Raw genomic sequence first — 16,173 nt, forward strand, 5'->3', positions numbered from 1 at the left:
CTCAAGACACAGTACAAGAACCACAGTGCTTTAACATCTTCATTTTTATGAAACTGATTTGCTTGAGTTCTTTAACATCTTCACTTGTACCCTCAAAAGGGAAACTAGTGGATCAATAAATTTCACAACCAAATTAAGTTCTTACAAGCCTTGCACGTACTTTAGGACCAATACTTCATTGCGAAACAAGTAAAATATATATAGAAGTGGACATGACCAGGTTTTAATATGAATTGACTTTAATTATCAAATTGCAAATGCAGCAAGTACTACTGTGTCAGCCACACGTGAAACAAAGGAAGTCTTACCTGAAAATTAGGCTATATGGAATACTGTTAGTATACCTTAACAACGTTGCAAGAGTACAGAAGTTTCAATACCTCATATAAATTTAACAGAAAACTTGTGTCAGTGTGTGGGTGTGTATACGTGCACATAAGTAGATTCTTTTCTTTCTATTTCGATTTATATTACTTCATTCCTATTCTCCTTTCTTGGAATAAGGGCCTTCAATGTTTAGATGGGATATAATTTGTTAACCCAGTACTGCTAGAATGGCAGCACTAGGTGATTTTGTCCCATCAACTTAAGCCTTGATGGGCAGAATACCCGATACTTGTACGGAGTGGAATAGTCGAGGTGTTAAAATTGGCCCAGACACCACTGTTATTAAAAAGAAAATCTAATACAAAGGACAGATACCAGACTTGAAGACACATAATAATATATTTCAGAACGAACGAACGATTTTGTAACTTAAAGTACATAATTATCCAATATCAAGATAATAAATAAACTACAGCAGAAAGATAGATAATGTGTGCAGGTGGAAAAGTTTGGCATCCTTCTGAAACCCAACTAGAAGATTCAACAGCTCAAATAATCTAAATGAGAATAGTAAATGAGAGACTAAGCTAGTACCACTCCACTGGAGCTCGGAATAGAGAAGGTGAACTTCTGATCATAATTGTAGTCTTTGGTCAGTAGATCTGCATGAACGTTAGCATTTCATAGCACATTAGAATAGTTTCTCATATAGCAAGAAATGCAAGCTCCCGTTCCAGAGAAGATAATCTAAGACTAAGAGATGGATAGAAGTTATCAAAATTGTTAAATGATGACCTTTACGAATCTTACTATGATGCTCACTAAATAGAAATCTATTCAAGGAACTTTTTTGATAACAGAACAGTCAAAATTCAAAACTATTAACTTCACCTTGTTATAACAATCTAAGTGGAAGAAATCATTACGAAACAAATAGGTTGCAGTCTATATAAGCAAGCCGGTTAAAGTTTGAGCTCACTTCACCCTGCTGCAATCTCTGCACAGCTTCACAGTGACCTGACGCAAGCTCATTCAGCCTGACTTTAACTCTTATTCAAGGCTTGGTATAACCTATTTCAACAAGTTTGGGAGGCGAGTTTGAGCAAACCCAGCTTAAAAAGGCCTATACACTGTCATACACAAAATTTAAAAATCCATATATTTACAACTTTTGTTGCCTATAATCAGGAATATATTAGGCATATTTTTCAGCGCTGGTGAAAGTGCAATCATTACTCAGGGTTGAGCATAAAATCTTTCCTTTTCCCTTTTTTTATGAGTATTTGAGCACAAAATCTTCTCAAAAGCACATATTACATGAAATTTTTCTTTCCGGTTCATTATCACAACTGTTAAAAGCTTATGCGAAATTATATGTTACAAAACAAACCTACTACACTCTTGATTTTTTTATAACATAAATAAATTTTATTAATGTTTGGGCCAAGTATGCAAATAGTATACCAAAAAATAGAAAACCTAAAGAAAAAAACTTATTATACTCTTGATAAATAGTGTTAATACATGTGTTATAACTGATACACCACAATCACATATTTATTAAGGGTGGAAACATGAAACTGCTTCCAAGAGAGATTGTGTAGAGTTGGTTGGTCCAAACTCCAAAGCGCCAAAACATTGATGTGAATTGGCTCGACAATGGTACTGGTATACACTTGAAAACTCTCCTGTAAATGTGAAGTTCCAAATAGACAGTATCTCTTTCTTTACAACTGTGGTGTCTGTACCAGCTTGCGCGCACCTCGACTAATTCCACGAGGTACATACTATCTCCCACTTCAGCCCATATGCAGAAAGAACTTGACTAAATTTAGCAGACCATGCCCTCTGAACTCTATCCACCAAATGGAAAGAAATCACCTAGTATTTTTGCTTCCGCTGGAAATTGAACCCGGGACCTTAAATATACAGTATCTTGGGGCTAAAATCTAGAAAAACCTCCTGCATGGTAGAGTACGTAATTTGTCCTAGCTGATTTTGACAGGTTTAATTACCTAAACAGTGTAGGAAGGAGAAATTGTTTGGTTCTTCCAATTGGTTATGTAGATCAAGTTTAATAATTGTATTAGTATGGCATCACAAATGTTTTTTATACTTCTTTTTCCCTTCCTAACAAGCAGAGGCGACCCTTCATCGCCTATTAGCTTTGTGGCGAGGCGATCTTCAAAAGGCGACGCCATGGCGACAATGGAGAGAGGCGAAAAAGGCAAGAAAGGTGTCGCCTTTTGTATTATCTTTCTTTTTTTTAAAAAAAGCAACCAATTTAGGGTTTTAAAGTTAAAAGGTAATTTTAGGGTTTTCTTTCCAAATTTGCACAGTCTTAGACTACAACTCCTACTAGACGACTTGACTAGACTTCTCCGGGACCAGCTACACTTTTACGGTGACTCCAAAGTCCCACCAATATGTATTTCTTCTTTCTTCTTCTAATTTCTTCTTCCTCTGTTTCTTTTTCCTTCTTCTTCAGAGTTACTTCTACCTCTGTTTTTTTCCGACGGTTGACTTTTGCTCTGTTTTTTTCTCATTCAAATTCTAGACCTTTAGTGTGTACTATCTATTTTTAGTTTTTGAATTGCAATATTTGCTAATATGTTATTGTTATTGAGATTTTGATTATTTATATATGCAATTAAATATTTTAATTTTTTGGTATTAATTGGCGCCACACTTCGAGTGGCTGTTGTGAGGCAGACCCTTGTCGCCTTTCGCCGTTCAAAACACTGCTAACAAGTGTCCAAAGAATAAGTATTCATTAAATGATGGTGAATCATTCATTACCTCTTGCCCGCCTGCCAATTTCTGAAAATGGTGTCGGGCCCTGCTCCATCTCTTCTTCTAATGAAATCACTCTGATCAATATTGATGAACAATTAGTATACAATTAGTTACGCCCACATGATCGAAAGAAACACAGTTAGTTAAGTGAAGGAGGTAATAACAAATTTGAAGGAAATACGACTTCTCTCCCAGTATGCATAAACCATAACCAGAATCAAGCAACATGAAGTCTTGCATTTATGGTAGACAAATTAGGACTATTAACAAGTTGGGTGAAATTTTTCTCTGTTTTTGATTTCAATATTTATGGCCTTTCTAGTTTCTTCAACTAGTTGTATGCCCTTGCTCGTTCACAAGCAGAACAATCCTAAAAGAATATCCACAAAAATTAACCATATACAAGCTTGTTCTTGATGAATACAGAATCACGAGTATCCAAAAGAACACTAAATGAAATTATTTTGTTCCAGTTTCAACAACACATAACATATTTAAACTTGCAAACAACTTCGGGCCTGACACAAAAAACTGAGTTAGAATATCATACACTTGAAATATCCTTTCTTTTCTCTAAATTGATAAAAAAAAACTAGAAATTTCTTGGGACAAGTACCTCATCATTATAAAATTCATAAATACTTCTCAAATGTCAGCAATGTCTAGCTTAATATATTTCTTTGACTATATAAGCATATTGTTACCCAAACCAATGTTTTGGACAGCGAAAGGCGACACAAGGCGACAAGGGTCTGCCTCGCCACAAGGCGAGGGGCGAGGCGCTCACCTTTTTGAAGTGAGCCACCAATTAATATCAAAAAATTAAAATATATAATTGCATATACAAATAATCAAAATCTCAATAGCAATAACATATTAGCAAATATTTACTAAAATTCTAGAACTTGAATGAGGAAAAGGAGTGAGAAAAACAAAACAGATGTAGAAGTAACTCTAAAGTCATCAGAAGAAGAAGGAAAAAGAAACAACGGAAGAAGAAATCTGAAGAAGAAAAGAAGAAATACATATTGGTTGGACTTTGGAGTCGCCAGAAAAGTCTAGCTGGTCGCTGGAGAAGTCTAGTCGAGTCGACAGGTTGGAGTCGGAGTCGCAGTCGCAGTCTAAGAATGCAACTGTGCAAATTTGGAAAGAAAACCCAAAAATTACCTTTTAACTTTTAAAATCCTAAATTGGTTGGCTTTTTTTTTAAAAGAAAATACAAAAGGCGATGCCTTGCTCGCCTCTCGTCTTTGTCGCCATCAAGTCGCCTTTTGAAAATCGCCTAACCACAAAGCTAATAGGCAAATGAAGGATCGCCTCACCTCACCTCTCGCCATTGGAGACGAGGCGATCGCCTTTCATAACACTGACCCAAGCAGCCATTTGGTTAATGGACATATTAACCCCCAAACTCCATATATTTTTCTTCCTTTCCAGAACAAGTACATTGAACTTATTAGTGAAACTTCAAATAAGATTGTCTCCTGTAAACCCTATTTTTGTTTATATTACACTAAGTGGCTTTTCAATTATTCGACTACCTAAATGCATCAAAACAGTAATACCTATTAGAACTCGATGCAATCCAACGAAAACCAAAACTAACCCCACGTCCCCTCCACCACCACCCCACCCCACAATTTCTAATCTTAATACATTTCTTTGACACTATAAACATACAATTACACAACCAACCATCTGGTTAATGAATATATTAACCCCTAAACTCCGTATATTTTTCTTCCTTTCCAGAAATTATTACTGAAATTTCAAACAAGATTGTCTTTAGTAATCCCCATTTTGTTTATATTTCTAAATAAGTGCCTTTTCAATTATTTAACTAGCTAAAGGCATCAAAATAGTAATACCTCTATTAGAAGTCAATGCAGTCAAGTCAAGGAACAACCAAACAAAACCCAAAACTAAAACCATCCCACCTCAACCCACCCACAATACAATCAACTACAACTAACAGATTTTGTACTAAATCAATGGAATTTTTTTTCAAGTTTCAAAATTACAAATCAGCTACATATTGCATCATCATTAACATTAAGTATCAAAGAAAAACTCAAATCTTGGAAACCAAAAAAAAAAAAGACAGAGAGAGAAGTGGGTTCTAACGGACCTTTTTGATTGTCGACAGAGACCCAGAAATCACCGTCGAGATTTGTGTTGCGCAAAAGAAAATGACTGAATCTTAGCTTAAACCTCTTAACTCTGTCCCTTCAATACCTGAGGGGTAGATTTGTCATTGCAATCCATCATTTCGTCATATTTGGACCTTGGGCTTCGGTCTAATATGATGAATGAGCCCAAACCACAAATTTAAAATTGTGTTTAAGACACCAAATTACAATATATATAAATTTATTTTTATTTATTTATAAAATATAGTTTTTAATTATAATATACAACAATTTATTTGGGCACATTTATATTGCTGATTTTTACGTTTTGGGATTGATTTTTTGAGGGTGGTCGTTTGTTATTTTACTTTTCAGAAACAACAAACCAAACCAGCCTAATTCTACCATAACTTGTCTTCAAACCAAACGACCCCTTTGTGGTAATTGTATTGAGAATAGGACAAGGGGAAAAAAGTACTGAGTTATTATGCATTCTGAATGTGAACTTTTTTTATCCTTTTAGCTGATATCAACTTTCCCGATCTCAGTAATAAATGTGATTTGATGACGACTATTTGATATACTTCATTTAATGGTTCTTCCATTTTGCATGAATGGACATATGGATTGGTTGGAGCATTTCTATAGACAATTAGAATAACAGGAATCAAGGACTTCAAAGTGAATGTATATAATAAAATACTCTCTCTAGAGAATGAACCTTTTCCATCACTGCCAACCCACAACATTGCCACCCACCGGACCACTGGATCCACCTGATAGCAACAGCTCAATGATAGAAGATACACAAAATTCTCACTTTTTCAAATAAGTATTACTAAACAAACAGCACTCCATCAATAAAATATATGAACCAAATGAAGCCTAGAGTCCCGACGAGGAGATCGATAATCAAGAAGCAATCCCTCTAACGGAGGAGGATAAGCACGGGATATACAAGCTTTGGAGCCTTTCCGTCATAATTAAGGTGTATGGAAAGAAATTATTACACACCTATCTAAGAAAACAAGCTAGTGGACATGTGGAAACTCACTAAACCACTGACTTTTATAGATCTGGGATGCTTCAACCACATTGCAAAATTTACCCAAACACAGTTTGCACAAGGTACTTCATGAAGGGCCTTGGTTTGTGGCTAGACACTTTCTATCAATCAAAAAATGGAAGTCAGATTTTGTCCCTCACCAACGCACACTACAATTTAGACCAGACTACCCCAACTTCCAATGGAATTCTATGATCAAAATATCCTAGAAAAGGTTGGAAACAAATTGGGGGTACTACTCAAAATAGACACATGCACCTCATCTACTTTGAAAGGGAGATATGCAAGGATCTGCATGCAAGTGCCAATCGAAATTCCAATCAAAAGCGAGCTAGTATTCGGAAGCCACAGACAAAGAGTGATCTATGAGGCAGAGGGAATAATGTGCACCAACTGTGGTAGAATAGGTCACACACAATGAAATTGCACAAAGATAACAATATCCTCCCCAAACAACCCCCAAAAGACACAAATGACAGAAAAGGCGGAGAAAGACTGGCAAGTGGTGTCGTTTACAAAGAAAAGAAGAAGGCCAACAATGGCCAGCAAAAACAGATCTAGTCACAAGACGTAGGTAAGTCCCTCTACACCAACATCTCCAACCAAACACACGGAGATGAAGGAAATAAAAAAGCATAACAAAAGAAGATGAAACAAATTCGGAGGTGGGGACTGGGTAACTGGTCCCACAAACCCAACAACCTCCTAATAGTGCTCTAAATACCCCTAATCCTTTATCCCATAAAGCTGCGCGGAATGGTAAAAATCCAATCCAAGTGAGATTTGGAGAAATAAATAGGGATCCCAATTCTAGTATAGAACACTTCAGTGGGACCCAAGAAGAAATATTTCACTACTACTCCACAAAATCGTTGGCGAGTATCAAAAATAACCTACACCAAAACCTCCCCAGCACTAGTATGAACAATCATAACGCTATGGATGTTGATATGACTATGGAAGTCACATCAACTAGCCATCTCATTACTCCTCAAATGGCAAGTAGAATACCATTAAAACTGGTGGAACCAAATGCCCAAGGAAATATCAAATTTGCAAATGGCAAACCACCCTTCCTCTTCCCAAGCCCACTAAAGTCACCCAATGTGTTCACAACAGCACCATTACCACCAAACCACATTCCCCAATCGTGGCTGGAACTCACACTTCAATCCAAGTGACTAACTCTCCAAGTCGAGATAGCAGGCCAACGAGTAACATTGATCCTTCAGGATCCAGCCTACACGCAATAGAGAATCTAGAATATCAGTTATGGCAACAAACACTGTTGCAGACCCAACTAATGGGCAACATCAACACCACCACAATGGAGGATCTCAACACCTTAATGAGGCAAACCTTCCACATTCTTTCATTTTTTCCTACCCTCCCCACCTAGCAAGCATGCAGAGTCGAACCTTCATCCCAAGGATCCCACAAGACTTCCTAAACAGGATGTACTCACAAGAAAAAATCATGAATCAAGGACAAGAGAAGCCCTCACTCCTAGAGCTGCTAAGAAAAAGCAAACAGGAACTGGAGGAAATCTTAACAAGTCTTGGAGAACAAAATATGGCATCGCTTGTCTTAGAGAAACTGTTCCTCAAGAAATTCGAGGAACCCAACAGCAATTTGATAATATTCCATTGCCCAGGGACTTGGAATAGATGCACACTCAACCTAAGGAACAAAATGAAATCAATTCCATCAGCTGTAGCACTGAATCCACTGTGGGAATCAACACAGACATCCCGAATGAAGAGAGAGAAAGGCCTGCAGGAGAGTCCATCCAACACACTGTCAATGATGAAGTTCATCATCTGGAACACACCAAGGGAGCCAATAGTGCTTTCAAGCGCCAGTGTGAAGCCATGGTCAAAACGCACAAGCCCACCTGGAAACTAAGATGACTGAACATAAACATCTAACTAAACACCTTAAGTTTGACTCCCAAATATAATCCATAGCAAATGGCTCCTTACGTAGGATTGTGATCATGTGGGAGGAGGATGTTCTCAAATTGGACAACCTTTCAGTGACCCGCCAAGGCATTCATGTTATTATTAAGGTACTTCCCAACACCCACCCTTGGTTTTTTTCTACTATGTATTCCAACCCTGACTTTGCCACTAGAACTCAACTTTGGATTGACCTTTGTAATCTCTCTCAAAACATAAAGGGAGAATAGCTAATGGGAGGAGACTTCAATGAAGTCCTAAATTCTAGAGAGAAAATGAAACGAATTCTTGCAAGGCTTGATGGGATTCAAAAATCCAATAGCTACCATCACAACCCCTTCCTTCAAGACTTAAAGGGTGACCTTCTCAAGGAATATGAAGTCCTATTAAAAGCTGAGCATGATTTTTGGAAAACTAAGTTCAGAATCAATTGGCTGAGTGAAGGGGGTGCCAATATAAGCTACTTCCATACCTCCACCATTAACAGAAAAAGAAGTAGCCAAATTCCTACTATCAAAGATGATGTGGGAAACACCATTGAAGGCCCAGACCTCATTCAAAACCACATCACCAACTTCTTCACTGGCCTCTACACCACTAAACTTCTAAGCTTTGGTAGAAGCCTAAGCCATAATGAGACTAATCCCCACATTTTGCCTAATGCCATATCTATCTCCCTAGACTCTACACTCAGAGACTTTGAGATTATCAAAGCCCTCAAATCATTCAAGCCCTTGAAGGCCCCTAGTCCTGATAGCCTCCATCACATATTCTACCAAAAGTACTGGGACATTGTCAAAGACAAAACCAATATTTTTTGTAAAGATGTCTTTGAACAATCCCTCAAGCCCCCTACAAATAACATAACTGTGTTTTCTCTTATTCCAAAATGCCCCAACCCTCCCTCCATCAAATGCTACAGACCCATTGGTCTATGCAACACCAACTACAAACTAGTGACCAGGATCATTGTCAATCGTATCAAGCCCATCCTATCCACTATCATAGGCCAAGTCAAGCCATTTTAGAAAAAAGACCGGACAATTTAATTTCCCCATAAGAATTTAATCACTTTCGGAGTGTCAAAGAGAAATGTTTCTCCCCATAACCAGCATTACAACAACTGGTGGAACCAGAATTTCCATCGAAGCCCCATTCTCCCACTTGGCTCCACCCCTAATTACACCTACATTACTGGATTCGTATTTGGCTAAATCCAAATTCATGCGAATTAACCTCTCAAAAGGAGTAGATGGTAACAGATGTTCAGTTTACCAGAGATTCTTTGCAAATACTCTAACTAATATCAAATAACACAAAAAAATAATCCCAACCCAAAAAACAAAAAACACTAACACTGGATTAAATAGCCCAAAAACAAACACATAAATAAGAAAACAAACAGAAACTAACACAAAACCTGAACAGAAAAACAGACAAAAAAAAACCAAAATTTCAAGAATCAAACAATTCATTGTATTAAACTGGAAAAAAAATCTAAAAAATTGAAGCTTCTGACACAAACCCCAAAACAACGATTCGATCAAATGCTCAAACTTTATACACAAGCTCATTCCAAAACGTCTAAGACTTAGATCTTTTCCTTTAGCTCAAAAAAGATTATTTTTTTCAAATACTCAAAATCTGATCAACTCATAAGCCAAAACACGAAGGCAACTGTAAATAGAAGACGAGAATGTGATTACCCTTTGGATTCCTGCAGCGGCGTCTTATTCTCTGCAGCGTTCTCTTTCTCTGCGATGGCTGGTTTGTCTTCATTTCATTTATGTACTAGGGCTTTTGGGGAAGATGTTCTTAGTTTGGGCCTGTTGCATGGCCCAAATAACCAGGCACAAATTTAGTTCCAATCTATCTGAGCACTAGCGGTGTACATAGATCGGGTTGATTCGGATTTTTTACAAATCAAATCAAACCATCTGTGTCGGGTTATTAAATTTATAAATCAAACCAAACCAATAAAAGTCGGGGTTTTCGATATCAATTTTTCTCGGGTTTTCGGGTTTTTTCGGGTTTCTCGGATTTTTCATAGTATCTAATAAAAAGCACAGAGTAGTACTTCTTTAAAAGAGTTCTAGTACAAAATATCAACATATAAGATGGAGGCAGAACACTGTTTGAAATTTTAACTTTATAATATAACTTTATAAGATGTTTTTTTTTGTATATTATTTAGATGAGCTTCTCAAGTCCAAATCTAAATGTAAGAAAGAAAATAAAAATTATGAAAAAAATTTTAAAAAATATTTATAAATTACATTTTAATAAATATTTTTATGTATAACATAATTTTAAAGTAGTATATCTATAATCGGGTCGGTTTGAGTTCGGTTTGACTTTTTTTAGTTAAAACCAAACCAACCCTATAATGATCAGGGTTTTTTTCCAAACACCAAACCAAGTCAAACCAAACCACTAGTCGGGTTTTTTTTTGGTTTGGTTCGATTTGTCGATTTGGTGCGGTTTATCGATTTGCTCTGTACAACCCTACTAAGCACTATTATAAACGGACTTGCACTTTTTGTCTCTCAAACAAATTGGTCTTTAATTTGTGGTCTACAAATTAAGAGTGAGCATAAATATTGAAAAATTGGATCGAATAGAACTAATATGATTATGTAATTTAAGGGTTTTTTTCAAAAGTTTGATTCTTCGATTCGATATTTGATTTAAGGGTCCTTGTATTTTTATTAAAAATATTATGAATTATAATTAACTTGTATTTTGGCCCAAAACACTTTAGGACCCAAGCCCATATGCCTTTTTTATTGAATAATTTATATAAAGGGAAAATTACTTAATTGAATGTGTTTTAAAAAATATTTACCATTTTTAAATATAATTTTATTTTATTATCATTTTTAACAATTAATAGCAATATTTTAATTAAAGAAACATTATATACCATTTTTATTTGAGAAAGAGGAAAGGGCTTTCTCTCTCTAAGGTTTTTCTTCAGTTTCTGCGTCTCTCTCTTATTCCTTCATCTCTTCTTCATTCTTCCCTTATTCCTTCAGCTTCTTGTTTATTTCAGACGGAACTTATAGGTCTTAGGTGTACAATTGTAATGGAACGTCAGAAATCTCCTAGAAGAAGCCTACGAATTCGAATTGTTGATTCAACCGGCAATGGTGAAGTGAATGTCAGTCCAACTTTTAGTTTAAAAATTTCTACAAATCAATCTCCAGAAGAAGTTGGTGGTGAGGTTAATCAAAATTTCCAAGCATTGCATGTGAAGAAAAAGAATGGTAGAAATAAGAAAAAACCAATGAATTGAGTTCTAAATCTAAATCAAAAAGAAAACGAGTTGATGTTGCATCAGCATCTAAGAAATTTATTGACAGTGATGATGATTTTGAGGATTTACCTCCTCAATTTCAGTCAAAGAAAGTGAAACCTACAGTTTCTCAGAAGAAGAATCCAAAAATTCGAAATCGATTGTGCAAAAATACGGTTCTACCGGAGAGTTTATATCCGGTATGTCATTCTATCAACACATTATTTAACTGATAGCATTTTCAATCTGTTTATGTGTATTTTCTTAGTTTGTTGTTGTTTTGAACTTGTGTGCTAGATGTTGAAGAAAAATTTATGTATTTGATAATTTTATTATAGTCTAAATTTATTTGCTCAAGTTTATTATATCAGTGATTAGGGCTGTTCACAGTTTTGGTTAAAACCAAAACCAAACCGAAAATTTAACCAAACCGAATAAAAAAACCGACATTCAGTTTGGTTTTAAATTTGAATAACCGATAATATTTGGTTTGATTATGGTTATAGAAAAAAATAACCGAATAAATAACCAAACCAAACCGATAATTATATACTTAAAATTTATAATTATTTATATGTATAATATTAGTTTTTCATAAATAATTAAAGATATTTTATACGTTTTAATTATTAATTTAATATTAATATACTTATTTTTAAGGCCCAACAATACAAACCCAACTCTCAAGCCCAATTATAAATTCTAATAAACACTAAACAGCGATCCAAGTCCAACAATCCAAGCTCATTAGCCCAACTCTTAAGCCCAATTCTAAATTCTAAATCCTAAATCCTAAATTTCTAATAAGCATTAAGCACTTGAGCAGCAGACAGCAACATAAAGTAAAAGTTAAAACTTTAAAACCCTAGTTTCTGTTTTCCTTTTACATTTTTTGTTCCTCTCACGTTGGTTTCTCACAAAGTCATAGACTCACAGTCATAGACTAACAGTGAAGGCTCAAGAGCAACCTTAACTCCTCAACCCCAAGTATAAGATTGTCAAATTTTGAGAAAAAGTTTGTAAGGAGTTTTTCAAATTTTAAATTGATTTTAAGTTGTTTTCTTTTTTTTTCCGAATGTTTAAGTTGTTTCATTTTCTGTTTTGAACCTCTGTGGGTCGTGAGGAAAAAAGAGTTTCATAAGAATTTGAAGAATGTAGAGAAAAAATATTTGAATTATCTCGGCTAGTCATAAACCGAATAACCGAATCAAACCGAACCAAACCGACAATAACCAAACCCGTGGTTATTATTTTACTTGGTTTGGTTATGGTTTTAGACATTTAATAACCGATTAAATTGGTTTGGTTATGGTTTTAATCAATAACCGATCCAAACCGAACCATGAACACCCCTATCAGTGATTATTGGGAGTTTTGCCATTAATTGTTAGATCTTTTGTGTTCTAATTTATTTATTTATTTTAAATAAATAAATATAAATGAATTAAACTTTGAACTAAAATGTATTACACATACATTAAAGTTGAATTAGAAGAGAATAAGAGATGAATGAAATCTCTAGTTAATTGAAAAACGTTTTCAGCTATCTGTACACCACAAAAATGAATTAAACTTGAATGAAATTGTGTATTACACACATTAAAGTTGAATTAGAAGGGAATTAGAGACGAATGAAACCTATAGCTAATGAAAAAAGTTTTCAGTGATTTGTACACCACAAAAATAAATTAAACTTTGAACTAATATGCAACCTATGTTAGCATCTTCCTACTTATTGGAACAATCAATAATCTAATTCATCATTCTCCCATAAATCTAATATTTTTAGAACTAGCCACATGTAGACCAGCAAAAACTACAGGCAAAAATGAATCCAAAGCAGATTTCTTTACCATATGATTCTTCAAGCTTATTCTCCCTCACAACTATTAGTTTTTCAATGAGAACAATTTATTCTACGCTAAGACTCCTTTAAAGAGTCTTCCATTATTAAAAGAGGAGTGAAAATAAAACAGTAATACCCTTTTTTTTGCAAAAAGAAAAGCAATCATTAAAGTTTAGTATGCTTGTGATGATGTGTTTTCCTTGAAACTTGAGGAGTACACATTGGTACATATTGACAGTAGTTCATTTTTAAATAAAATATTTGATTTGCTTTTATTTTACATCGGAGCCATGTCTGTTTCTTTTCCTTTCTCCTTGATTGTTGAAGAAATCTTTAGATGTATAACTATTGCATGACTAGCTCCTTTTTATATATCTACACTCTACAGTATCTCTGTATGTTCACTTTAAATCAAGTGTAGTTTGATAAAATTCTGATTTATTGTCGAGTGTAGTTTCTCTATTTTGAAATCAATTCTTACGTTGGATTCATAATCCCTTAATCTTTTGTATTTATCTTATCTTATTGTTGAGCTTAAGACCAAAGGAAGATTTGATATCAATAAATAGATCTCTAATATCATTGCTTTGTATTATCAATTATTGTCATATAAAAGACATTCCAATATAAAAACAGTAATGGGTAGAATTTGCAATCTTCTGTTTTCTCTTGCAGTTTTCATTATGCTTCATTACCATTCTTCTTCACTAGCTAATATTAGCACTGATAAAGCTACTCTTCTTTTCTTGAAATCGCACATATCTTTTAAGTCCTATTTGAGGGTTCATGTTAAGATATAATTATCTATAGTGATAGATTGATATTATTCATATGTAGGATCGTAAATTCTGAAGACATCCAGATGTTTTGTATTCTTCAAGTAGGTAGTCGTCATATACTAATCATGACGTGATTGAGAAGATAAAATTTTCTTTATCTGAAAAATAGCTCGAGTTGTTTAGAAATACTTGTTTTGGTTACTTTCTTGACCTTCCGAAAGTAACCACACAACTCCAGCTTATTCATTGCCTTATGAACAGGGAGTTAAAACACACACCAGATGATGTGTTTGCTGTTGAATTAAATGAGAAGATGCTATTTTTCGGGCTTAGGAAATTTGGGTTAATTATAGGCTTAAATTGTGTTAGTAATGGTTGCTCTGTTAATGTTCTAGATTCTCTTTGTCGGTTGTTGAGCAATTATTTCCCTGAATAAATTACTATTCAAAAGAATCATCTACACGAGTTGTTTTTATCAAAAAAATTCATAGATGATGATTCTGTCGTTTCACTAGCTGTTTTATTCTTTATTAATGATTTTTTATTCTCATATGAGAAAAATGAATACCAAATTAATAATAGAGATTTCTACCTTGTGGAAAGTGGACAATTCAATTCTTACTCGTGGGGTTTAGATGTCTATAAGAAGTTGCTTGATAATGTGAGGCACAAGCTTAATTCAACCAATCAATACTATAGATTAGGTGAATTGTCTCTTGCCCTTCAAATTTGGATATTTGAGTGTTGTTATAAAGTCGATGAAGATTTAGCTCTTCGAATTTCTGATTCTATTCCAAGAATTTTGAGGTGGAAAACAGTTGCTGAAAGTCCTTGGCAAAAGCATACTGAAAATAACATTTTCATGCCTACGAAATGCAAGGTATCTATACAAAGTTAATTCAATTTATGACACATATATATATTATTTCAACTCAAGTTAATACATCTATTTGTTTCTATATTTTAATTTCTGTTTGAGAATATAGTGGCGAGTGAAGATGAGGTATCTAAATTGAGGTCTTCCTAAACCTCGTCATTACCATTCTGAAATCTTAAAATTGGAGCCGAAAAGATCAAACCATAGTCTAGATATGTTGACCAAGGAGGTTATAGAGTTGAGAAAAGAACTTGCAAAGGTATAAGCTAACTTGCCTTTAGGCTTTATCTTTTTCAAAAATGTTATTTTAATATTTGTATTATATTTGATTATATACTAGGCGAATAAAAATCACAAAGCTCTTGAAGAGAAGATAGATTTACAATCTATTCAAATGAAAGAATTTGTGATAAATTCCAACAAATAATTATTGAAGGATATTTCTTTGTTGTTTGCTAAGAGAGACAACAGTTCTTTTACTCAAAAAGCCAGGGAATTATCTAACAAAAAGGCTGGCGAGACATTTTCTGGTGGATTAGACTTCAATGGAGGTTATTTTATATTTTAAATACATCTATATTATCTTGTTTTGCTTGCTGGCAGGGACTTAAGTTTATTTACTGTTTAGAGTTTTTACTTATCTAAGTTGTAGTTTAAGCTTGAATTTTTTATTCACATGTTTTTACTTAGAAGAATGGTGAACTTTGACTATGAATATAATGTGTTGTATGGTTTTAGCTGCTAGTGTTACTATTCATAATCATAAACCTTGGAACTGAATAGTAGAGTGTATGCTTGTATTCTCTGTGCTAATGTAGAGGAGTTACATTTTTATGAATTAGACACGAATAAAAATTGTAGCTAATAAAAAAGCATTCAGTGATGTGTTTCAGTAGTGTTATCAAACTAAAACCTGCATTATAAATTAAACTTGAATAAAAAATGAATTAAACTTGAATAAAAAAGAAATTACATACATATTCAAGTTGAATTAGAATAGAATTAGAGACGAATGAAAAGTGTAGCTAATGAAAAAGCCTTCAGTGATCCATAGGAACACAAAAATGAATTACATACACACTAAAGTTAACTCTACCTCC

General features: G+C 34.3%; 1 protein-coding gene and 1 pseudogene across 4 annotated transcripts in view; one reads left to right on the forward strand and one right to left on the reverse strand.

The window, feature by feature from the left end:
* The window catches only part of LOC129891365 (60S ribosomal protein L7-2), a 29,926-nt gene extending 19,834 nt beyond the window's left edge, over positions 1–10,092 (reverse strand). Inside the window, exons 1-5 of one of the 4 annotated variants that reach the window (XM_055966698.1) lie at positions 9,983–10,092; positions 5,974–6,028; positions 5,252–5,358; positions 3,127–3,197; positions 922–989 (exon numbers count right to left, since the gene is read on the reverse strand). In XM_055966698.1, the coding sequence (XP_055822673.1) occupies positions 922–989; positions 3,127–3,175 (117 nt within the window). In that variant the 5' untranslated portion in view covers positions 3,176–3,197; positions 5,252–5,358; positions 5,974–6,028; positions 9,983–10,092. The remainder of the gene's footprint in view (positions 1–921; positions 990–3,126; positions 3,198–5,251; positions 5,359–5,973; positions 6,029–9,982) is intronic. The other 3 variants (XM_055966697.1, XM_055966699.1, XM_055966701.1) reach the window with 3 other exon arrangements.
* A 1,269-nt stretch (positions 10,093–11,361) lies between these two features.
* Positions 11,362–15,338, forward strand: LOC129892962 (uncharacterized; annotated as a pseudogene).
* Positions 15,339–16,173: the final 835 nt, after the last annotated feature.

This window comes from Solanum dulcamara, chromosome 6, assembly GCF_947179165.1.
Source record: "Solanum dulcamara chromosome 6, daSolDulc1.2, whole genome shotgun sequence".
NCBI classification, from domain to species: Eukaryota; Viridiplantae; Streptophyta; class Magnoliopsida; order Solanales; family Solanaceae; genus Solanum; species Solanum dulcamara.